Source organism: Adelges cooleyi, unplaced genomic scaffold (genome assembly GCF_023614345.1).
Source record: "Adelges cooleyi isolate 19-005CV unplaced genomic scaffold, UGA_ACOO_1.1 ACOO_flye_CR_arks_rails_tigmint_CR_PRNA_108, whole genome shotgun sequence".
Lineage (NCBI taxonomy): Eukaryota > Metazoa > Arthropoda > Insecta > Hemiptera > Adelgidae > Adelges > Adelges cooleyi.
Window position 1 is genome coordinate 2,905,980 of NW_026095761.1, and position 22,314 is coordinate 2,928,293.

A 22,314-nucleotide genomic window follows, 5' to 3' on the forward strand; every position below is an offset into this window, starting at 1 on the left:
ATTTTAGATTTTTTTAAAAATCAAATTACCACATAATAGCCTTTCACTATCAACAGACTACAGTTATTTATACTCTGGTTAGTACATAATAGTATAAACTTTACGCAGCTGTGTATTTTACACGATATTTTGTATTATTCATAAGCAGTGTTTATGCTGCTATCTATGTAGCGAAAATCTAAACATATTGTTGACAAGCGAAAATGTATTAAGTTGGTCACACTGTAATAAAAATGTTCGTCACCGATGTTGGTTAACATTTAATCATTTTACAATTTCTTTTTTTTTTGCTTGTTGTCACATTACCATGCCGTTTAGGTTGTAATTTAACCAGAAAATTGAGGATTTCTGTCCAAGTCAAAGGTGTCGCCTTCATTAAAGTAAGATTTTAAAATGCTACTTAATTCATTATAAAATACTAAAGACTTTTTATAAATAACACGACTTTAACTAATGTCTTAGGTCTGCGTGAAAAATGCCGGCCAAAACAACTTCTGTTAAGAAAAGGGTAAGCGTAATGCCTATTAATTTTTCTAAATATCTAGTTAGTAAAAAATAAAATGTGTTATTGTGTCTTTTTATTTAAAGACTTAATTTTATTGTAAAACATTTCAGAAAACTGTTAACATTCCTTATCTATGGTAACCCTTAGTGTAATGTGCATCTTGCTGCCGTATTTTAAAGGTTAACCTAACACAATTAAAATGTAAAAGAAGTCTCACAGTTGTTATACATTGCTATTTAATTTAGTATAAAGTTATGCTAAATATTTTCTATTTTTTTTTTCAAATTGTATTGCTTTTGTTTTTGTTTTTTTGACAACTTATCTATTTCTTTAGTTTGTGTCTGACGGTTTGCTCCGTGCTGAACTTAATGAGTTCTTGACTCGAGAGTTGGCTGAAGATGGTTATTCTGGTGTAGACGTACGTGCAGCTCCATCCCGTACTGAAATAGTAATTTCCGCTACTCGTACACAGAATGTATTGGGTGACAAAGGACGTCGTATTCGTGAACTTACATCTCTCATCCAAAAACGTTTTGACTTCAAGGATAAGGCTGTTGAGCTTTTCGCTGAGAAAGTAGCTCAGCGCGGATTGTGTGCAGTTGCCCAAGCTGAATCACTACGTTACAAATTGATTGGAGGATTAGCTGTCCGAAGAGCTTGCTATGGTGTACTGAGATTTATTATGGAAAGTGGTGCTAAGGGATGTGAAGTTGTCGTGTCTGGCAAATTGAGAGGTCAGCGTGCCAAGTCCATGAAGTTTGTCGACGGTTTGATGATTCACAGTGGTGATCCATGTAATGACTACGTCAATGTTGCAACTAGACACGTATTGTTAAGACAAGGTAATATTGTTTATACCTATGTACTTTAAAAACTGTTAAAAAATAAATGTATTTTAATTAGTAAATAGTATACTTTTAACTATATTATTAATATAATATTAACTATTCAATGTATTTGGTGTTATACACATTTAATTTTTTTTTTTTTTTAATTTAATTCTAAATAATTTGTTGAGTTATGAAAATGTCTGGTTTATTAAAATCATTCTATTAGGCATATCACTAATATTATGTCCTTTTATAAATATAATACAACAGTTATTTACTTGTTTATTATGTTACTCCTCCGTTATTATTTATGCTAATTTTTGTTTATAATTCTAGGTGTGTTGGGAATTAAAGTTAAAATCATGTTGCCGTGGGATCAAACTGGTAAACTTGGACCAAAGAAGCCATTACCAGACAATGTTAGTGTGGCGGAGCCTAAGGAAGAAATTCTCCCTGTAGCACCAACAAGTGATATTAAATCGAAACCGGAGCCAGTACCAGCTATACCTGTTGTTCCTCTGGTCGCATAAAATAAACTTTTGTTTTTTTAACTAAAATGGTTTATTTTATTTATGCATTCAATACATCCTCTAATTTAAATCAAACCTGGTCATTTTTAAATAATAGTTTATTGAAGTAAAAATCCAAATATTAAATACAATAGTTTTATTTGAACAATTTTAAATAACAAAGAAAAAATGTTCTAAATACAAAAAAGTTATCTCTAAAATAACAACTGTACATGTTTTTTTTTTAAATTTTAAACGGTGATTCAGTACTTTTTTTATTGTAGTGATTCAAACCAGAAGTTTTTTTTTAAGAATACACTGGAAATATTTACAACTACAGCAAAAAAAAATAAGACCAAGAAATAGTTTTTACACATGAATTACGTAACTTTGACATCTTTTTAACTAACTTAGTGACATACAATTTCTTTGCCAATACGTTAACCAAACATTTTTGCATTTACATGGTTTACATCTTTTACAGAAGAATGTGCGATCTTTCTAACTACTGCTATAACTATATATCATGTACTATTAGTATTTATGTTATCTAAAATAAATAAACTAAAAAATTGTTATTGTATAGCATTTAAAACTCGTTGGATACTACTTTAAATTTAAATGGTTTATTATATCTTCATCGACATCAAAAATTACTATATACAGTATTCATCGACTTGATTTATAATCAGATTCATAAATGAAACTTTAATTTAAATTTAAAACGAGATTAGTTGTTTATTGTTATAAACACAAAAAAATATGACACTATGTAGAAACAGTCAATTGTAAATATTATAAGACTGATACAAAATAGTGAATATATAACAAAATAAAACATTTTACCAACAAAAAAAAAATAATATCATAATCTTTAAACATAAAATAGTAAATAGGGACCGTTTATACATATAAAGTTATTTTATTATCATTTTTTGAATTATACAGATTTCTATACTAACACTGAATTAATTACTAAAGTGTTTATTTATTTAAATATGTCTTTATTATTAAGATGATAAATATGTCATCAATAAGATTTAAAAAACGTGGTTTTCTTAGTATGCATATTTATTTACAAAATTATACATAGTAATAATAACTTAACTAAGGATCTTTGTGGCCGTTTTCTTCCAGTTTGACCAACCCCAATTTTTTAGCTTCAACTTCATATACAAGAAGTCTCCACATTTTGACAACAAATACTTCAGCTTCTTCGTCAAGTACCATCTGAACATCGTCCAGTATAGCCTGGGGACTACTACCAGCTAAAACTTTAGAGCATATGAAATCGACTAATGTAGGTTCAGGTTCTCCGATGTATTCAATGATTTTTTTATTGATCCATGGTCTAATTCTTTTTTCCATTAACTGATTGTCAACCACAGACCAGTCGAGATGGAATGAAAACAAATCGTCTTTATCAGTGGGTATGCGTTCAATCAATTGACGAATATTTTTCTTTTTTTCTTCTACTGCCTTACTTTCTTCTTCTTTTCTGTCTGTATAATCAAGAGGAACCAATTTTCTTTTCTTTGGTTTCGGCAGCTCTTCATCATCGTTATTAAATACGTCTTTGACATCCATTCTTTTCTTAATCATTAAAGTAGTAGGCTGGGCCATCGGAGCCATTTCAGGTGGTGGTGTTTGAGGCTCAACGCTGGGAGGGGTCGCCGGACGCTGTGGACTAGGTGTTTGTGTATCTTCATTTTGTTGTCTGTATCTTTCCTGTTCCATTTCTATGTCCCTTTGTTTTTGTATTTCTTTTTCTAATTCCACCTCATATCGTCTCAATTTATCTTTTTGCTTTTCCGCAACATCTATTATTAATTTAGGTTTATACATTTCTTCTCTAGCTTTAAGAATTTTGGCAAACTCCAATTCTGGATCTTTAAAGTCGCTATTATAAATCTTTTCTCGGATAGCCTCGAGCTCGTCTTTTTCCTTCTGTCGATCCCGTCCGTCTTCTTCAATTTCTTTTTCTCTGAGCTCAATTCGTTTTTGCAACTCTCTACCTTTATAGTATTTTACATCGTCTTTTTCATCATCGTAATCTTCAAGAAATTCTTTAAGTTTCTTAGCATTCCTTTCTCTTTCTTCTTCAATCATTTGTTTTTTAACACGTTCTTTAGCCAATTCTTTTTTTTTCTGATTTTCTCTAATTTCCCACTGTTTACGTTTTTCCTGGTAAGCTTGTTCTCTTTCACGACGTCTGTCTTCTTCTTTTTTTAATTCAAGTTCTTCATCTTCAATTTCTTTTTCTTTTAATCTATTCTTATCATAATGACCTCTATTTTTTTCTGGTTCTTTTTCTTTACGATTTTCTTTGTCAATGCTTTTTTCTCTTTCTTTTTTTTCCCGATCTCTTTCTTTGTCTCTTCTTTCTTTCTTTTCTCGATCTCTGTCACGTTTATCCCTCTCGTCTCTTTCCCTTTCTCTTTCTCGTTCTCGTTCCCTTTTGTCTCTTTCTTCTTTTTCTTTATCACGTTTATCTCGTTCTTCTCTACGACGTATTCTTCTATTTTCTTCAGAATCTGGACTTTCAGGAGTTGCATGTCTTCCGTTCAATTTTTCTTTTTCTTGTCGCCTTTTTCTTTCTACTTCTTTTTCTTCTTCTCGTTTTTTCATATTTTCACGAAATTTTCCAATTTCTCTAGTAATTAAACTTTTTTTCTCATCTTCATTCGGAACTAAATCAAAACCAACTCCGTCCACAATATTGGGTTTCTCTTCTTCTTCGTTTTTCTTTCCTTCTTTACTCATTTCTTCATTGTGCTCAGCAATTATGCTATCGATCCTTTGACGACAATAAACCTCAAACTGTTGATTTTCTTCAGAATCTTCAGTGCCTTTTTTGTCTGCTTTGAACTGATCCAAGGTTTCTTGCGCTTTTGCATCTACCTTCACCACGAGCTTTTTGCCACCAACTTCCATATCATGCAAAACCTTTATGGCTCTCAACGCAGCTTCTGCACCATAGTATTCACAAAAACCAAATCCTTGGACTCTTTTCCAAGAAGCTATATTTCCACAAGTGGCCAATATATGCCTGATCATAGCATCAGGTGCTTTCTCAGCAATATTTCCAACAAATACAGTAATAGGTGGTTCAGAAGGCGTTGGTTGGCGAAAATGTTTACGAGTCGCCCGAGGATTAAATCGCGGTGGGGCTGACACAACGTGTGGTGTAACAGGCACCACTTGCTGCATTGGAGTCCATACCATTGACTGAGGAACAGGAACACTTGGCACAGTAGGTGTGAACGGCATAACTAAGTAATTTGCCGATGTAGTTGGCAGAAAACCAGCATTAGATCCTGTTGGATTCAAATTTGGATCGTCCATTGGTAATGTTTTGTTAAACGCTAAAAGAACAAAATTAAATAAAAACAATTTAAGACCAATTAACAAATATATATTTATAAATTGTGAACAGTTTGTTATCTTACCAAATTCGTGTATGTAATAAACAGCGTGTTACATAAATTAATTTATTTCCTAGGTCAAATAAACAGCAACGTCCGGATTTAGTTTTGACAATACCATTTAATTGGTACCTAGTACTTAATTGAATTACTAATTATTAAAAATACATTTTCTCATTACTTAACAAAACGCATTTTTACGAAAACCGCAATCGGCATTAGACGATCGACATGATTGTCGCTTTAGGTCTTGAGTCATGAATTTTTGATAAAAATATTTGCGCTCACGAAATTGATAACAATGATGTTGTTTGTTTATAGTGGTCGTGATTATCAAGGACATTTTTTCATGGAAGAAAATATTTTTCCCACGATTCACGAAGGACCGATTTAAAAAAAATATAATAGTACAACTGCAGCAATTAGTATAATTTGATTTTTTAAATCTCGGGAATAAATTATTTATTCGTATTATAATATTGTTATTATACAAAAAAGTGATATTAGATCTCAAGTATGAAAAAAATGTTATGTATTATGATACACCTTATGTATCATGAACCACTCAATATCTCATGGGATTTAACAAGAAATTCAATATTTATTTTTCATATTGTTTTTATACAGTGTGATCTCAATTTTTCACAATTTTTTTCTGTTTTTGCCCCCCTCCCAAACTAATTATTTTTATATCAACTTTTGAAACTTAAATGGTAACGCACACACACATTTCATCAACTTTTTAAATTGAGAATAATGTACTAAAAATGTTGATTGATTAATAACCAGTTTTGAACAACTATTTCTGAAGTTATAAGAGTTTCAAAGTTAGGATGGGAGGGGAAGTGTGGTTGGGAACGGTCGACTGACAGTATCAGTTATGTATTGAAACGGTTTTCATTAAAAAAAGTACCTACACTACACCGTCAGGCGACTGTCCGCCAATCGCCACATCTCTTGACTCAGCGTATTAATTTTATAAATGTGAAAAATGGAAAAAGACATCATCTTGTTGAACGTTTTATTATAAAATAATTTTAATACATTAACATACAAACAAAAATGTCAGTTCAAAAGTAATCGTCCAACACCTAACCTTTAATTGTCATTCATTGATGGTAAATATTACAATATATACTAGACAATTTCAAAACAGTTGGTATAATAAGTTTTCGTGGCTTGCTGGTTGCGGCAAAAGGAATAAATTGTTTTGTTTTACTTCCGTTATTTTTGGAGGAGAAAAGCCAATGGGGTTTGCAGAAAAAAAAGATCACAAAATTAAATTGGTGTACAAGAAAATGTAAGACATAAAATACTAATAAGTAAATTAAATTGTAGATGTATTGTATATATGCAGTATCTCAATAAAAAAAATAAAATTGTATGTTGCAAGTACAACACTTGCAGCTAAATAAATTAAAGATAATAAAAGTTGTTCTTGTTTGATGTTTTTGTAGGAATTAATAGTTAGGTATTTTCAGTCTCCCCTGAATATTTTCCCACAGGCCACTGGTACCTTATAAACAATGGGTAATTCATTGCATTTGGGGTCTATATCAAGTATGTAAAGATAAAATAAAACGAAAATAATTTTTTAACATAATATTAAATCAGCATTTATTAAAATTAACTAAAATAAGAAGATAACATTTTAACAAATCGTATGTAGACAAATATTATTTTTTGTGATGTTAAAACATTATAATAATTTAAAAAATAAACTAAAATACACCCAAGCTTTCATTGTTATACAAATACATATATATTTACATATGTATGCAGTTAAATAAAATGTTGTTAAAAAATATATAAATATAACTTTATGTAAACAAGCAATGTAAAATAATATTATATATAATATATAATTTTTTTTTTATAAAATAATTTGTAATTTACAAGTATAACCTAGTGGCTAATCATTGTTGTGAAGATTGGAGATTTCAATTAGTACTCGATGTTAGAATTTCGTAATTTAAAAAATGAATCCGTTATATCGAATTAACAACCGACAACGTAATTTAGTTAATAATCATACCAAATTCTATACAACTTACACTTAAAATAATGATTAACACAATAAACTTACTTAAGATAATCACTTTTAAACACAAAGCTAATGTATGATAGGACAAGAGACCACAGACATAGGAGTAAAATAATTTATATTTCTTAATTAGTTCATTTTGGAACTATCTATGACAGTCTTGGCAAAATATACATTTTGAAAATGGAGTTAAAAACAATTTGGAAACATTAAATGAAATTTCATGAAAACAGAATATTATGTACGCGTAACCATAAAACTGAATACAAGTACCATGTGGATAAAAAAAAAAACCAAAAGTTTGAAGCAATATTAAGATCACTTATGATGTTCCTGAAAGTACATTCAGAAAATGTATAAATATATATTTATATGAAAATAATTTGCGTGTTGTGTGATTATAATTCGTCTTTTCTAATGACATCTTCATCGTCATCTTCTTCTTCGCTCTAAAAAAATAAAAATTTGTTAATTTTCTAATATAAATTCAACAATAAATTTTTTTTTTTATATTGTAAATAATTGTCATTCTTTAATACAGTTCAAGTTTGCAGTGTAAACAATTTTTTTTGTCAAGAATATAGAACAATACATACTAAAATTATCTCGTTTGTATTACACATTATAAATTAACTATGGTAATGCATAGTTAAGCATAAAAATGTGTGTTTATTAGTTGCATTATTTGATTTATTAAGGTTTCCTGATTAAAAAGAATATAACCACAGATTTTTTAAATTACTCCAGTGCAGTGCCAAAAAGTATGATAACCTGCACACAATAACTAACTCGCAGTTAAAACCAATTAGTTTGGAAATATAATAGCGCAGTTGATACAATTCGTAATTAAATAGCAATTAAAAGAAGGAAAAATTAAGTTACCGAGCTGGGTTCTGCTTTGTCTTGTTTACCATCAGACTCCACGAACTTGACTATAGCTTCCAACGTTCTGTCACCTTTGTATTCGATAGCCTAAAATTTGTAAAAATTAAATTATATTTACATATTTGAAATCCACAATATTTATTTAACTAAACGAGTTAAACTAGCAGGAGGGTTGGACGTTAATCAAACCATTTTTTATCTAGATTAAGGGATAAATGTTATTTAATACTTTATTATTTGATGATTTATAACAGTTATCTATTATTTGATTTAACAATTTTATTTTTATTTTCAAATATATTTTTTTATTGACTATTTATTATTTGAACGTATAAAATAACTGAATGTCTAATTATAAAAAATAAAGCTCTTTTTTAAATATCATCACTTCTTCAAAACATTACGTAGTTTGTGGAAATATCAAGCTGTATTGAAATCAAATTCACAATTACTCAACCACAGTTTAATTTTTTGAAAAAAAGATGTGATTTTGAATACAATTATAAATAATAAATACATTTTTTAGAATTATTTAAAATAAAAAATAATTTTTATAAATAATTTGTAATTCTTAGTTAAACACAAAATTGTTAGTTCTATTAATTTTTTTTATATATATAATTAGATAACACTAAATTTCAAAATTACTCTCGAATTACTTTCATTTATTAAATTGCATTACTTAAATTAAAAAAAGTTAGTAGGAAAGAGCTATTTGAATAAACCTAACCTGACTTGATTTATGAATAGACTACTTACAAATTGTAAGTATATTACAAATGTAAATAAATTAGGTACTCAAAAAGTAATTTAGGCAAAGTAACTTTATTTTTTAATTGAAATAACTCCCCAACATTACTTACTGAAAAATATATTTAATTAATTTTTTTTTTAATTTTTACTGTAACCAATTTAACTGTTTAGATTTAAGAGCAATAGGTAAATATTAAAAAAAAAAAAAAAAAACTGCTGTAAATAATTGTAAAATTGTATTAATTATACCTTAGCATCTCCTTTGGGATAAAACGTAAGCGTAGGGAAGCTGGAAATTTTGGTATGTTCTAACTCATTAACTGTAGCGTCCATCTTTGCGATTATAACATCATCGTCATTGCTAAAATGTTCACCAACCTAGAGGACAAAGGGTTAAATATTGTTATAATAAAAATAATATTAAATTAGAAATAAATATATATAATTTGAAATTACTTTTTCAAAGATCGGAACAAGTTGTTTACAGTGTCCACACCACGGTGCATAGAACTCCACAAGCACATTCTTAGTTGGATCTAAAGCTACTTCATCAAAGTTGGCGGCAGTCAATGTCCAGACTAAAGTTTTGTTCCAATCTTCAGGCAAATCTTCAGAGAGTAAGTGTTGCTATAGAAAAAAAAATTGTTATGAATACTAAAATATTAATAGCCAACATTAAGTGTTGATGCTATTTTAAAGCCCATAATAAAAAGTAATACGTTTCTTAGTTTTACCAAAAAAACTAATTTGTCTGCTAATAAGTTTGATTACATGTGGGTTTTGTTTAGATAAAATATATTATTTTTTGTTACAAAAATTTAATGTAACTGATTTTGTCATTACAGTCACAAATATATAAGTTTTTGTATAGAAAAACAAAATGTACTACTCCTCTTTATGGCAATGAAACAACTACATTTCATAAGACAAATGAAACGTACATCTGTTTTATTAATGAATGTAGATATCATTATATTATAAGTACTCAATTTGGAAAATGCATTCGTTGTTCAGTAAAAAATGTTGTATGAATTAAAGCCAATTATTTATACAACTATACCTTGACTTTTCCAGCGACGAAATCTGAAACAAACTTCTTTACATTTTCACTGGACAATTCAGGTGATTCCGGCTTGTATTTTGTCATATCATCTTCGAGTTTGATAGCCCTCATGCTGGGTACTTCGTTCTTCTTCATTCCGAAGAATTCCAAAATTCGTACGTGTTCTTCTTCGTCGGCATTAATGGAAACAAATACAATCTGCGAACACAAAACAAAAAATGTTTAACTTTATACCATCTGTTTAAGTTACTATAAATGTATTAAATTGACTCTTTTAATATTTTACCTTTCCTCTAAATTCTGAAGCCACGGGTTTAATGTCTTCGATGTACTTGTCAAAATGACCTTCTTTTTTCGACATGAAGAGTAACAAGTGACTTTTGATTTGACCGCCGAATATTTTTTGTGCCGTTTCTTGATTGAATTCAATTATCGGTGGTAACGAATGAACGAAAATAAACTTTTTCACGTCTTCGATATCCTTAACGTCTTCATCAAACACAACTTTCTTTTCATCAAACTAAATTTTGAAATAAAAAATGATTTGTTTTAAATTATAGATTATTTTTCTTCTTATGTACACTCTTTACAGTAAAATAATGTTGGTGGACCTGCTAATAACTCATAGAAAGCACATTAAGACAAAAATATACAAGAATGAAGGATAGCGGCTCAACAAGTAATATGTAAATTACATAGGATCATAATATTTTCTGCAAATATTCTGAACTTAGCTCCTACCACCGCATTTTAGCATGTCATTTTTATAAGAAATAAACGACAAAGTGCTGTCTACGAGTTCATAGTATTATTTTAAAAAAATAATTTGTTCTAATAAATTCAAAATCTTAGTACTAACGTTTTTGAAGAGTACAATTTTTTCCTTATGTTCGATATTAGAGAATTTAGAGTAGTCAGAGACTAAGGCGAAGGGATGGTCGTCAACAGAATCGGCGATATCACTGAATAATTTTGCTGCGTCAGATTCCAAATTTTCAAAGTATCCCACAATAACAACATCTTTACTAGCGATGAATGAGGTAAGCTCCTCCTCGGACGATAAAGTTTTGGCGGCTGGTCCAGATTTCTTTACCACCCACTGGAGAATATCATCCTTAGTTCGGCCACCTATAGGAAGGAAAATATGATAAAATATTAGTTAGATCTAATACTTTTAACTGTAATAGATATAAAAACAAATAAAAGTGGGACGCGTCTTTAGAAATCCCACCTAAAAAACATAAATTATATAAAATGACAAAAACTAGTTTTCTGACTTAAATGGGAAAAAATTTAGCACCAGCTTTTTTTTTAAAAAAGTGCAACCCAAATACACCTATGTTTTTGGGTGAATACCAATCGTCTGCTGTGCTAAATCCCTTGGGTTTAGTTTTTTCGCCAACTACGTTTTATAAAGACGCGTCACATGTGTTAAATTCAAGTATTTTTACCTGTATAATCGATAGCGTTGCCATTTTTAAAGAATTTCAAAGTCGGGTAACCACGGATACCAAACTTCTCAGCCAATTCACCTTCCAAAGTAGCATCTACTTTGCCTAACTTTATAGGAGATTCTTGTTTACTCAATTCTTGAGCAGCACTTGCGTATTCAGGTGCAAGTTGTTTGCAATGTCCACACCAAGGTGCATCTGTAATTAAAAATAAGTAAGCGTTATAATATCGTTGGCGCAATAGTTGGTAGCATTGAGCAAAAAATATACATCATTACAATTTTCAATTATTTTATCTAGTAACTTAAATTGTATGTATATTAGTCTATTCACTCATCAAGAATTTGTCAATACTTTATAAATAAAAATAATTCTAATTTTGAAATTTAAACGTTTTTAATCAATAATGATCTAGTAAAAATAATGATTGGTCGATAACCAGTTTTTAATTATTACTTTTTAAGTTATTAGCACTTAAATTGTAGACAGAGTTGTTTCAATCCACAAGCACTACAAAAAGATTGCAATTATTATTTAAAACTAACTCTTATCAATCAAAATGCTCTATTTTAAATAACTTCTTAAAAAAAGCTAACAAAATATGAGTTATGTTTCAATTTAAAAGTTGGAAGATCTCTAAAAAGTACTAAAAAAAGTAAATATTCAAAATTTGACAGTTCAATATTTTCAAAAAGAATTACAATATCGCAATTTATTAGTTCTCAAGAAAATTAATTATCCAGTATGTTTTTTATTTATTTTTATACATTTATGTCCAAAAACAATAAATCAGTAATTGCCTAAAATATTTTTTTTTATCGGTTTTAATTACCATTATTTAACACTAGAGAAAATTCTAAGTTTGAAAGTTTGTAAATAAAAATATTAATACATCATTTGGTAGACCAAACAATACTTGAAATGGTGACAAATTAAAGAATATTTGTTTTAATATGCTTAAAAATTATAAACGCGAGTTTTATAAGTCAATTTCCAAAAATGTATAATTAACATAAGCAAGAATATTAGATACTTAATCTGCTTAGGTAATTATTATAATACATACAAAAGTAAATAGGTAGCTTAAGTTATTTTTTTACTATGCTGCAGCAATAATTTTATTGTTTAAATATTTTTTTCACTACTGGTAAAATGGAAAAACATAGTTTTCTTTTTTAGTTTCCAGTAAATTTTGTTTATATTTCTCAGTTAAATTTGGCAATAAATAAGCTGGTTATTTACGGAAGCAATATTTTTGGTTAAACACTAAACATATGCTAGGCAAAACATAGTATTCCGTATTAAAAATACTGTATTTTGCCCATCCCCAATAATATTGTGAACTTTTCAACAGAAAAGACCATCAACTTTAAACTATGTCCCTATGAGGACATAATTTTAAACAATCAATAAAAATGAAGCTATATAGGATATCGAAAAAAAACTGACAACACACGGTGTGAAATATTGCTTTCAGAACTCTGCGTCAACTACATACATCACAGGTCTGTTATAGAAATAGCTAGTTTTACACGTGTGGCGTCCTCTCAAGACATAATATGTACGTACAGAACATTCCCACGATTTGACCAAACCTAATTAGCCTGTTAATTTTTTTTTCTTCTAGACATTACCAGATACTATCCAAAAGCTTGGGGCAAGTCGATGATGCGACATGTAAATTGTTTTTTCTAATCTCACGATACCATTTTGGGGAACAGTAGGGGGAGGGGAGTAGTAACCTTTAATCCCCCGTCTCGACAGTATACTCACAAAACTCGACGAGTACATATTGATTGGACTGGGTGACTTGGTCGAAATTGTTTTTGGTCAGCACCAACACTCCTTCGTCTAATTCGACAGCGGCTTCCTCTTCTTTAACACCGGCGTCCGCTATCGTGGACTGGACCAGGAACAGCGCACACACCGCCGCGTACAGGATCATCATCTTGCACTCGTACACACACACACAAACTCCGGTGGTAAGTATGAAGTGTCAACGGAACAGTCGACACGGTTTACTTGTTTGGCGGTTGTACTTACGACGTCAGCAAAGTTGGAACGAGAAATGCGGATAAACCGTTGTCTTGCGCTGGTAGTTGGAAAATGTGCGGGTTGCTGATAAAATATGATGATGTAAACAAAATCGTGAACTGCCTGGCTCGTGGTGGCCTATCATTGGTTCGTTCCGTACACACACACACACACCGATTGCCCGTCGCTTACATTTTTTGTCTTGTCTCACTCGCCCTCCTCGGACTCTTGCTCTCTCTCCGTCTAATGTCTCTCTGTACCTCCCACCATTGTTTTTCTACCGTACTGTGACGCGAATCGCTACCTCGGTTAATTAACCGTTGGGATTTTTTTTTTCGTACATACGTGGATAAATAAATAATTATTGTCGTTGTATACCGGAATCCGGATTCGAACGTGTGGAAAAATCGTTCTAACGTTCATCGTTTACCCAAATAATTACAATTGAAATTCGTGTACAATTGTCGTTGGTGTGATTCATAAATTATGTTTTATTGTTACCGGCGTTTTTACGACAACGTGTAACCAAAACGAAAATGTTCCGAGCTTCAAACCAAAGTCACTATCTCTATTCTCTACAGTCTACACATTACACACACATACATCCTCTACCGCCTACGAAATCACCATATTTTACAGCAATCGCTTACCCGTCCGCCCCGCCGTCCGTAAGGTATCTACCACGTACACACGGCGAACGCTTTTTCATTTTTCCAAGTATTACGATAACTCAACTTGATATTTTTTTTAACAATTTTTCACGGAATACGTGATGTTTTTCCCACTCGACAATTGACCCATTGCATTTTACACGTTAGGCCGCCGGTTCGCGATTAAGCGGACTTGTAGCAACTTTCTGTACCTTTGTCCTATATGGCTATAAAAGTGTAACGTGCCATATTATGATATCCTATATAAGCGTGTTTCTTGTTTACACGTTTCGATGAATAGACGAACGTGTAACGACCTTTGCGAATGTCATACCTATAACCTAGTACATTGTCTTAAAGTGGACCGAGGTCCGAGACGTGTAATATTATAATTTATAATCACATGCTATAACTATTAATATTTGATAGCGATAACGTGGAGTGACTGAAGTAGATAAATTCGATAATTCCCCCAAGTGTCGAAAGGTTCAATCACAAAATATGGGCCATTTTTTAGTTTTGTAAACTTATTTTTATCTCTAATAAGTTATAAGATATTTTATAACGTACATTTTTTTTTACATTAGATATCATCTGAAGGTAGCTTTTTCACCCCTTTTGGTGGTGAAAAATTAATTTACAGAAAAATTGTTCTATGCCTCGTAGAGTAATTGGATTTTCATTTTTTTTTTTTGTAGTTCGAACAGGGTTTCAATTTTTGATTACAATACATAAATAAACAAAAAAAAATGGTTAAATAATGATTTTATTAAACACTTTTCCCGTGAAGCATGTTTCTGAACAAAAAAAATGCATGGCCACCGGGCGCCTTAGTTATAATATATAAAATAATCCTTCTTAAACATTACGAAATTTTAATAATAATAAAATTATTTAACAGTTAATAATTGCTTTAATGTATACCTAAAAAATTAACAATATAAATTCTAAAATAGTTACTCTTGAACACATTTCAATAATAAACCAAATAACAATTTTCAACGTAAAATTATTAAGGAAATACATACAAATTAAAGCAAAAGTAAGTTTTTAATTTTCCTGAGCTAAATTACACTTTTTACGGTTTTAAATAAGATAGCTATTTACAAAAAAAAAACGTACAGTTTGTTAGGATAACAATTCATAACTTAAACTACTCGTAATACATTTGTTTCAATTATAAAAAGCTAATGCTTTTTTATCAAATTCAACGCTCGTGTCTTTTTACTAAATACAACGTGTAACTAAGTCTTGTTTGACTCATTGTAATTTGTAAGGTATATTCAAACCTTTAATGAAAAACAAATTATACGAGTTTTAATGAAAATTGTCAATTTTTAACGAGATGTTTAAAAGTATTAATTAAAAATACCCGTATTTAGAAAATACATTCAACAAAAATTTGACTAAGGCATAAAATATTATTTTAGTAAGTGTTCGATAATAATACTGACTTATCACATATTATCGCACTTCTAAGTTCCAACGATAATTCAAAATACTTTTTCAGATGTAAGTAGTTTTTACTTATTCTTCTTTAAAAATATTACAAACGCCTTACAATAAGTCAAACAACACTTAATATTAACAAATATTAATATCAATGCAATACTTTACATAGGAAAAGCCGTGGCGCAATAGTATTAAAACTAATAAGCTTTTTATATTTTTTATTAATATTTTGTTTAAAAATATCACCTATTATTTTTTGTTGTAACTTATGTATTTTCTTAAAAATTTTAAGTTGAAAATCTTTATTTGTTTTAACGAGTCAATTAAATGGAATAACTTGGACAAGCTTTGGTAATTTTACTTATTTAATTAACTTAAATATGATGTATGTACATATGTAAATAAATGTCGATTTTCTATGTCAGTTGACTGTGTGTTTCTGTTTAAAATATATAATTATAGAGCGATAGGTAATGATCATTAATCATTAATAAAATCGTATCAAAAATATCATCGTATAAGAATTCGTTTTAATCAATCCTAATAGGTTGAGTATGATCTTTGAATTCAAATAATAATAATGTCCAGCGACAATAATTAGACAGCTATATAACTACGGTATATAAATGTGTTGGCTTTTTATCGAACAAGACATTTATTACTGTTTACTATGAAGCGTGGTTGGCAAAAAAACATATTTAGACTTGGCCGAGTTTGTTGGCTAATCGCGTTACCTACCCTGAACGATTTTCGTTTTTGGCCTTCGTTGCACGAATAATCAAGCCTGTGCGATGATAATCGCAGCTCGTAGGAAATATTTTATTGTAATACAATTATTAACAACATTAAACAAAATATAATGCGGTTAAACGTTTAAAGTTAAATTTGTTTTTCAAATATAATATTCGCATTAATAAAAATAATCGTCTAATTAGTAATTATTGTTTTTTATTCTGATAGGTAATATTAGCGTGCTGTGTGATCGATGAAGTGCGAATAGTAAAAATAAAATAAAGACCGAACGATATGGCAGAAAATATCTATACAGTACAATCCGAAGTATATCAAGAAATGAACGAAGAAATTAACGATACAAATATTCCAATACGAAGTAATTGATCAATAATTATGTTATTATTTATAGTCATATAGTTTTGAAACTCCTATTCATTCTACACATAGCATAGGCCCCTTAATTTATTGATTAACGCTGTAAAGTTTCATATCGTTACTAAAATTTAAGTTCCAGTAATTAAATGTACTTTTAAAATAGTTAAAGGAATTACGCCCCCCCCCCCTTAGTTTCCTGTCTATGTACCCTGAGTATTTTTAATGGAAATTGGTATATATTTTAAATTGTATTATTTATTTTTATTTGAAAATATCTTAACAATATACCTATTGATTATGAACAATATAAAAGTTGAAATAATATATTCAATTTATAACCGATTTTATAGTCCATACATGATACGTACTCAGTACTAAAAAATAGATACCTGAATAAAATTATTGTAGACCTCTGTGTTCGAATACTGAACTTGGCTATATTCACCTGATTAAATAAAGTAATAGTACCTATAGTCCCAATAGTTTTCCAAATTACAAATCTCGTTTATCGTACGTTTTTAAATGGCGGATTTAGTGAACTTACATAAAAAGTAATAAGATAATAAGTCTTGCAAAATCACGTAGAGGGTTTGCCCTCCCCCCCCCCATTTAATTGTTTGTCATATAACTATTTACTCTTCATTTATCATTTTTTAATTCCACAAAAAGTCCCAAAATCTTTTCAGATTTTTTATCTCTACCTCCAATCTTCCCAATCTCGGCCTTAGGAGGTTGATTTTTCGTCATCTATAATAAAATTCAATTGGACTACAATTATATACCTCGTGACTTTTTTCGTGAAAATATTTATAAATCAAATAGTATATTATTTATAGTATAATATTTGTATTTAAGAATATCTATAGTATAGATTCTATGCTATATACATTGCTACGAACTAAACAATTCAAATTTGAATATTTTATTTAAGTAATTTGTTCATAAGATTTATGGAATGTTTTCTTTTAACATACATTTTTTAACTCAATTCAAACCCAGTAAAAAATAAATAAGTTAAAAATAGAAGCAAAGTTAAAATTTGAAAAAATATCGATCTTTCTTGTGGGACGATTGTGGGGTCGAAATAAAAAATTTAAAAAATATGGCATTTTCCCCTAATTTTGAACCAATTGAAGGGCAGCAGATCAAAAATTCAACCAGAACCAAAATAAGGACCCTACACCGCCCTAATATATGAATATGTATAATTTATATATACTATACAGGGTGGTTTATTAAGGATAAGACACCAATTTTTTCTTAAAATAATTGTAATTTTGTAGTTTTTCTTTTTGAAAACAATTACGTTTACAATATTTTACAATACTATATAACTACTAAGTATATTACCTTATTTAGTATTTTCCAGAGGTCTATCTTATATGGTAACGTATATATTAAATACATTTTTAAGTTAAGAATAATTTGGTGGAAATGTTGACTGGGCGATAACCCGTTTTGGATAATAACTTTTAAAGTTATTGAAATAGTACCGAAAGTGGAGTGATGTAGACAAATAATATAATACTACATTTTACTCTTCTTCCCGTCCTAGATTTTAAACTATTAATTTTAAAGTAATTATCCAAAACTGTTTATCGACCAGCATAATTTTCCTAATTTAAAAGTTAATAAAATATACACGTTAAGGTCTATAAGTTGTTATTACATTTAATAGTAATGAGAAACTGAAGTTGAGTCCTGTTTTTTTGTACAACAAACAACAACTCATGTTGTATAACAACTTTAAACTTATTTTAGATGTGCGAAGTTTATTTAAATTCAAGCACCGTGCCAAGCCTGATACAAATGAAATCCGCGTCGACGAAGACGGTGATTTAGTTATAGAAAGGCATTCAATTGACAGAGGAGTCGTTATAGGTACGATATTTCATACGATACACAGGTCAACCATTTTTCGTTAAAACTACCTATTAATATATTTTTTTAAAAATGCTATCGCATTAAAATGTAACTGTTATTTATTTTCATCAGTAAAAAAAACCAGGGTGGCCTCAATATCCATTGGATTCAAATTGTAAACGGCTGACAGACACGCTGATCAAATAAATCAATCCAATGTATAGATTCAGCAAACTAACAATATAACACACTACAACATTATCATAAAACTAATATTATTTGGGCTTTGCACCGAAGCCCAAAGCTATAAATCATTACCCCAATTCCTATTTCTGTGCATTTATTTAGGTAGTCAAAACAAATGTATTAACTGTTTGTTATTTGTTTTAAACGTTCGGCAAAAATATAAAATTATAATTATTAATAATTCTGTACAACATAACGTTGAAAGTGATTTGGAAAAATTACTAGACAGTAGACGTGCCTGAGAAAATACAAGGCCAGATTAAGATTCAGCAAAACAAGTATTTTGGTTTTTATTCCAAAATCTTGTTGTATTGTGTTAGTGGCTCAGATTTTTAGTTTCGGTCAGTTTTAGATAAACGATTGTTAGATTAATGACCAATACTGATCGGCAATTGCTTGCAATATTCAGTACTACATATTATTATACCGAAACGTATTTACATAAATAATACTTTTTCATTGTTTAATGAAAATAACAGTTTTTGGTCCTTCTTCACGTGCCGAAATTGCCTATACCAGAAACATACTGTTGAATTTTTAATTGAATTCCCTTTTGAATTTTAATCAAATGATGTAATTTTTCTTTAGAGCACATTAACAAATCTCCGTTGGACATGGTAGGCATGCAAGTATGGAGAAGTGCGTTGCTAATGAGCGATTTCATAATGAACAGGAGAGACGTGTTCAATAAAGATCAAGTAGTTTTAGAATTGGGATCAGGAGTAGGTCTAACCGGCATTGTGTCCGCAATGCATTGTAAAGAAACAATATTTACAGGTAAAAACACAATGTGCCCATCTATAAATGAAAAATAACCTGAGTAAATCGACTCTACCTACTTAATTGCTAACGGTGATTTAGATATTGACAATAAAGATATTTTATCAAATATCGAGAAAAACATCAAACTTAACGAAGATCTAATTACCGGACGGACTATTGTTATGCCGCTTGATTTTTTCGAACCAAAATTATCAGAACCCCTATGGGAAAAATTCAAAACCGTAACAATCATCATAGCAACGGATGGTTTGTAATAGTTTTGTTAATTTACTAAATGAATATTATTGGAGTGATCCTCCCGGATCCCATATGAGAGGACGGGTTTTTAGTTTTAGATCATTTTCGTGCTGAAACCGAGCAAATCGAATTTAAAGAATAAATATAAAAAACACTTTTTAAGATTTTTATTTGACCCCAAACGATTATAAAAAAAATGTCTTCATAAACGCTTAAAAAAAATGAAAGCTGATTTAGTTAGTCAAACTTTTAAAGTAACTAATTTAAGAAAAACTCCATTTGTAAAAATATGAATACTTATATTATTATTAAAAAGCTTAATAATTATGAACGTTTTTGTCTTAAGAATTGTTAGGTATAAATATATAGGTAATGCAAATTGGGCGTATACTATTTGTAAAAATATGAGCCAAAACTTAATTTTCATATTTATAAAAAATGTAGGTACATAATATTTTTACTTTTCCAGTTATGAACGAGACAAAAAATGTTAATATTTCTTTAAAAAGTTTAATAATCGGGGAAGGTACATGTGACATTTTTTAAATCGTAAAATTATATTAAATACATTTTAACGCCAACGAGAATAATTGTCGTAATATTTTTTAATATAGTAAGAAAAACTCATCGCTCAAACAGAAAAGGCGAAGTAATTGAAATATGATTTAATTAAATGATAATAATAACAGTAGAGTAGAATATAAAATTATATTTTCATAATTTAGGTTGGCATATTTTATTAATGATACTCATTTCTTATGTGCAATCTTTTAACATTTCTTCATCTAAACATTTTTTTCTATAGCTAATTATTTATAAATTCTAATAAATTAACTGGTAAGTTTTTTCTCTCTTGAGTCTCTTTTACACTTTGAAAATAAGAGAATTTGTATGTATTAAACGTCATATTGTCATTATTTTTTTCAAACGTTTTATACCTTTTTTTTTTGGGTAGTGTTTAAACTTATTATTTAAAAGTTTTAATTCAAATACGATTAAGTCAGGTTCGTATTGCAGTAAACACAATTACTGTAAAAGTACAAACAAAAATACCTGTTGCAATAAAAGAAAGGACGACCAAGTGTAATAATGGACAATTAACATTATTATTTTATGTTACAACTACATTTTAATTAAATAAAGAATGTTTAATGCTAATCTTTTGTTAGTGAAATTACATTGCGAGTTACAAGAAATAAAGTGCTCGTAATTTGTTCACAGTTGTTTATGACAATGAGTTAACAAAACAATTTGTTAATACCTTAATAAAACTTATGACAAATGCTCAAACAGCTTATGTAGCTATGGAAAAAAGGTAACGCCGTTAATGTAATGATTATTTAGTGCTTGCCTTCATTTCATTTTGTTACTGATTATTAATATGTATCATCAATAAAATGTTTTATTTAGATACGTATTCAGTACGTCAGATTTGGACGTCTGTGCTCCTTGCTACGATTACTTTGTAGAACTGTTAAACGAAAACGAATCTTGGATCAAAGTAGAGCTAATAAATTGCAATTTCACACAGTATTTCCAGTATAACCGTGCTAAAGAACTAGTACTGTTTAAATTGACCGTTCAACACGAATATACCATTTAAATTTAAGGACTATTATATTTTGTAAAGTTCTCATTGTAAACTATATTAAATAAAAAGACAATAAACAGTTGTTATGTTTTAACATTTTAATTATTATAATAATATAATGCAAATACCGCATGTTATGGGCACAACGTTTCAAATATATATATTACATTTTTTTTTATACATAATTGAGTGAATATATATATTCTATAGAAACATTAATCATATCGACAATAATAGTATACATGAAATGTTTTTTCTTATAGGAAGAGAAATAATTGTGTACAACTAAATTTGTATTTGTTATACTTAATTAAAAAAAAAATGTTAATCATGTATTTTGTAAAATTACTATAAATCAAATATGCAAATAATAAATATAAATACTCATCGATTGTAGCAAAATTATTCACAGTAAATAAAAAATCCTACCATTAGGTAATAATCTAAGGCAGTGAGCTAAAGGCAGTGAAAATAAAATTAAAATTAATTTTGAATTTAACGTTAATAGCTTATACAATTATTGTAATTTATAATGAATTCTGAAATTCATACATTTTGAATTAATTAGTATACCTTAATATATATATACTTTTTTCTTACAGAAATATTAATTTCTTGCTACTATATGTTAAGATTTATTTTTAAAAAGTCTTTTACAAGTCCATTAAATTTAATATATTTGTGCTGTGAATTTAAAAAAATTACTTAAATACTTGTTGATTTATACTAATTTCGATTAAAATAATAACAGTTTAACTCAGTCTAACTAATAAGTGGAAAAACACACATTATGATTGAACTACAAGTATAAATCATAGGTATCCCATAAATATTTTTCTAATAATAATACAAATTAATGAATCCCTTGAGATATTTATTTTAT

At 29.0% G+C, this 22,314-nt stretch overlaps 3 protein-coding genes across 4 annotated transcripts; 2 read left to right on the forward strand and 1 right to left on the reverse strand.

Moving 5' to 3' along the window:
• Positions 1-247: 247 nt before the first annotated feature.
• Positions 248-1,892, forward strand: LOC126846277 (40S ribosomal protein S3-like). Its single transcript, XM_050585569.1, has 4 exons — positions 248-380; positions 463-508; positions 840-1,347; positions 1,672-1,892. Exons 2-4 carry the CDS (start codon positions 476-478, stop codon positions 1,863-1,865), a joined length of 735 nt encoding a protein of 244 aa, XP_050441526.1. The 5' UTR covers positions 248-380; positions 463-475; the 3' UTR covers positions 1,866-1,892.
• Positions 1,893-2,812: 920 nt separating this feature from the next.
• On the reverse strand, positions 2,813-13,642 carry LOC126840531 (RNA-binding protein 25-like). The gene is made up of 11 exons (XM_050576355.1): positions 13,239-13,642; positions 11,466-11,663; positions 10,874-11,142; positions 10,301-10,534; positions 10,012-10,212; positions 9,408-9,578; positions 9,201-9,329; positions 8,196-8,285; positions 7,736-7,762; positions 6,773-6,785; positions 2,813-5,209 (listed from the first exon to the last, which is right to left on the reverse strand). Exons 1-11 carry the CDS (start codon positions 13,411-13,413, stop codon positions 2,952-2,954), a joined length of 3,765 nt encoding a protein of 1,254 aa, XP_050432312.1. The 5' UTR covers positions 13,414-13,642; the 3' UTR covers positions 2,813-2,951.
• Positions 13,643-13,857: 215 nt separating this feature from the next.
• Positions 13,858-21,513, forward strand: LOC126846262 (methyltransferase-like protein 22). Of its 2 annotated transcripts, none has more exons than XM_050585549.1 (7): positions 13,858-14,172; positions 16,562-16,712; positions 18,473-18,592; positions 19,409-19,597; positions 19,682-19,849; positions 21,062-21,155; positions 21,251-21,513. In XM_050585549.1, the coding sequence occupies exons 2-7, from the start codon at positions 16,628-16,630 to the stop codon at positions 21,441-21,443; spliced, it is 849 nt and encodes a 282-aa protein (XP_050441506.1). In that variant the 5' UTR covers positions 13,858-14,172; positions 16,562-16,627; the 3' UTR covers positions 21,444-21,513. The 2 variants fall into 2 exon arrangements, with proteins under 2 accessions (XP_050441506.1, XP_050441514.1); XM_050585557.1 differs by lacking the exon at positions 13,858-14,172 and adding an exon at positions 16,370-16,479.
• Positions 21,514-22,314: the final 801 nt, after the last annotated feature.

Bases quoted from the DNA above. Each gene is read 5' to 3' on its own strand.
- LOC126846277 (XM_050585569.1), top strand. From the start codon at position 476: ATGCCGGCCAAAACAACTTCTGTTAAGAAAAGG. The intron at 509-839 runs GTAAGCGTAATG...CTATTTCTTTAG, and splicing joins CAACTTCTGTTAAGAAAAGG to TTTGTGTCTGACGGTTTGCT. The intron at 1,348-1,671 runs GTAATATTGTTT...TTATAATTCTAG, and splicing joins ACACGTATTGTTAAGACAAG to GTGTGTTGGGAATTAAAGTT.
- LOC126840531 (XM_050576355.1), bottom strand. From the start codon at position 13,413: ATGATGATCCTGTACGCGGCGGTGTGTGCGCTGTTCCTGGTCCAGTCC. The intron at 9,579-10,011 runs GTATAGTTGTAT...TTTTTTCTATAG, and splicing joins TCGTCGCTGGAAAAGTCAAG to CAACACTTACTCTCTGAAGA. The intron at 9,330-9,407 runs GTAATTTCAAAT...TTTGTCCTCTAG, and splicing joins TTGTTCCGATCTTTGAAAAA to GTTGGTGAACATTTTAGCAA.
- LOC126846262 (XM_050585549.1), top strand. From the start codon at position 16,628: ATGGCAGAAAATATCTATACAGTACAATCCGAAGTATATCAAGAAATG. The intron at 18,593-19,408 runs GTACGATATTTC...ATTTTTCTTTAG, and splicing joins TGACAGAGGAGTCGTTATAG to AGCACATTAACAAATCTCCG. The intron at 19,850-21,061 runs GTTTGTAATAGT...ATTTGTTCACAG, and splicing joins AATCATCATAGCAACGGATG to TTGTTTATGACAATGAGTTA.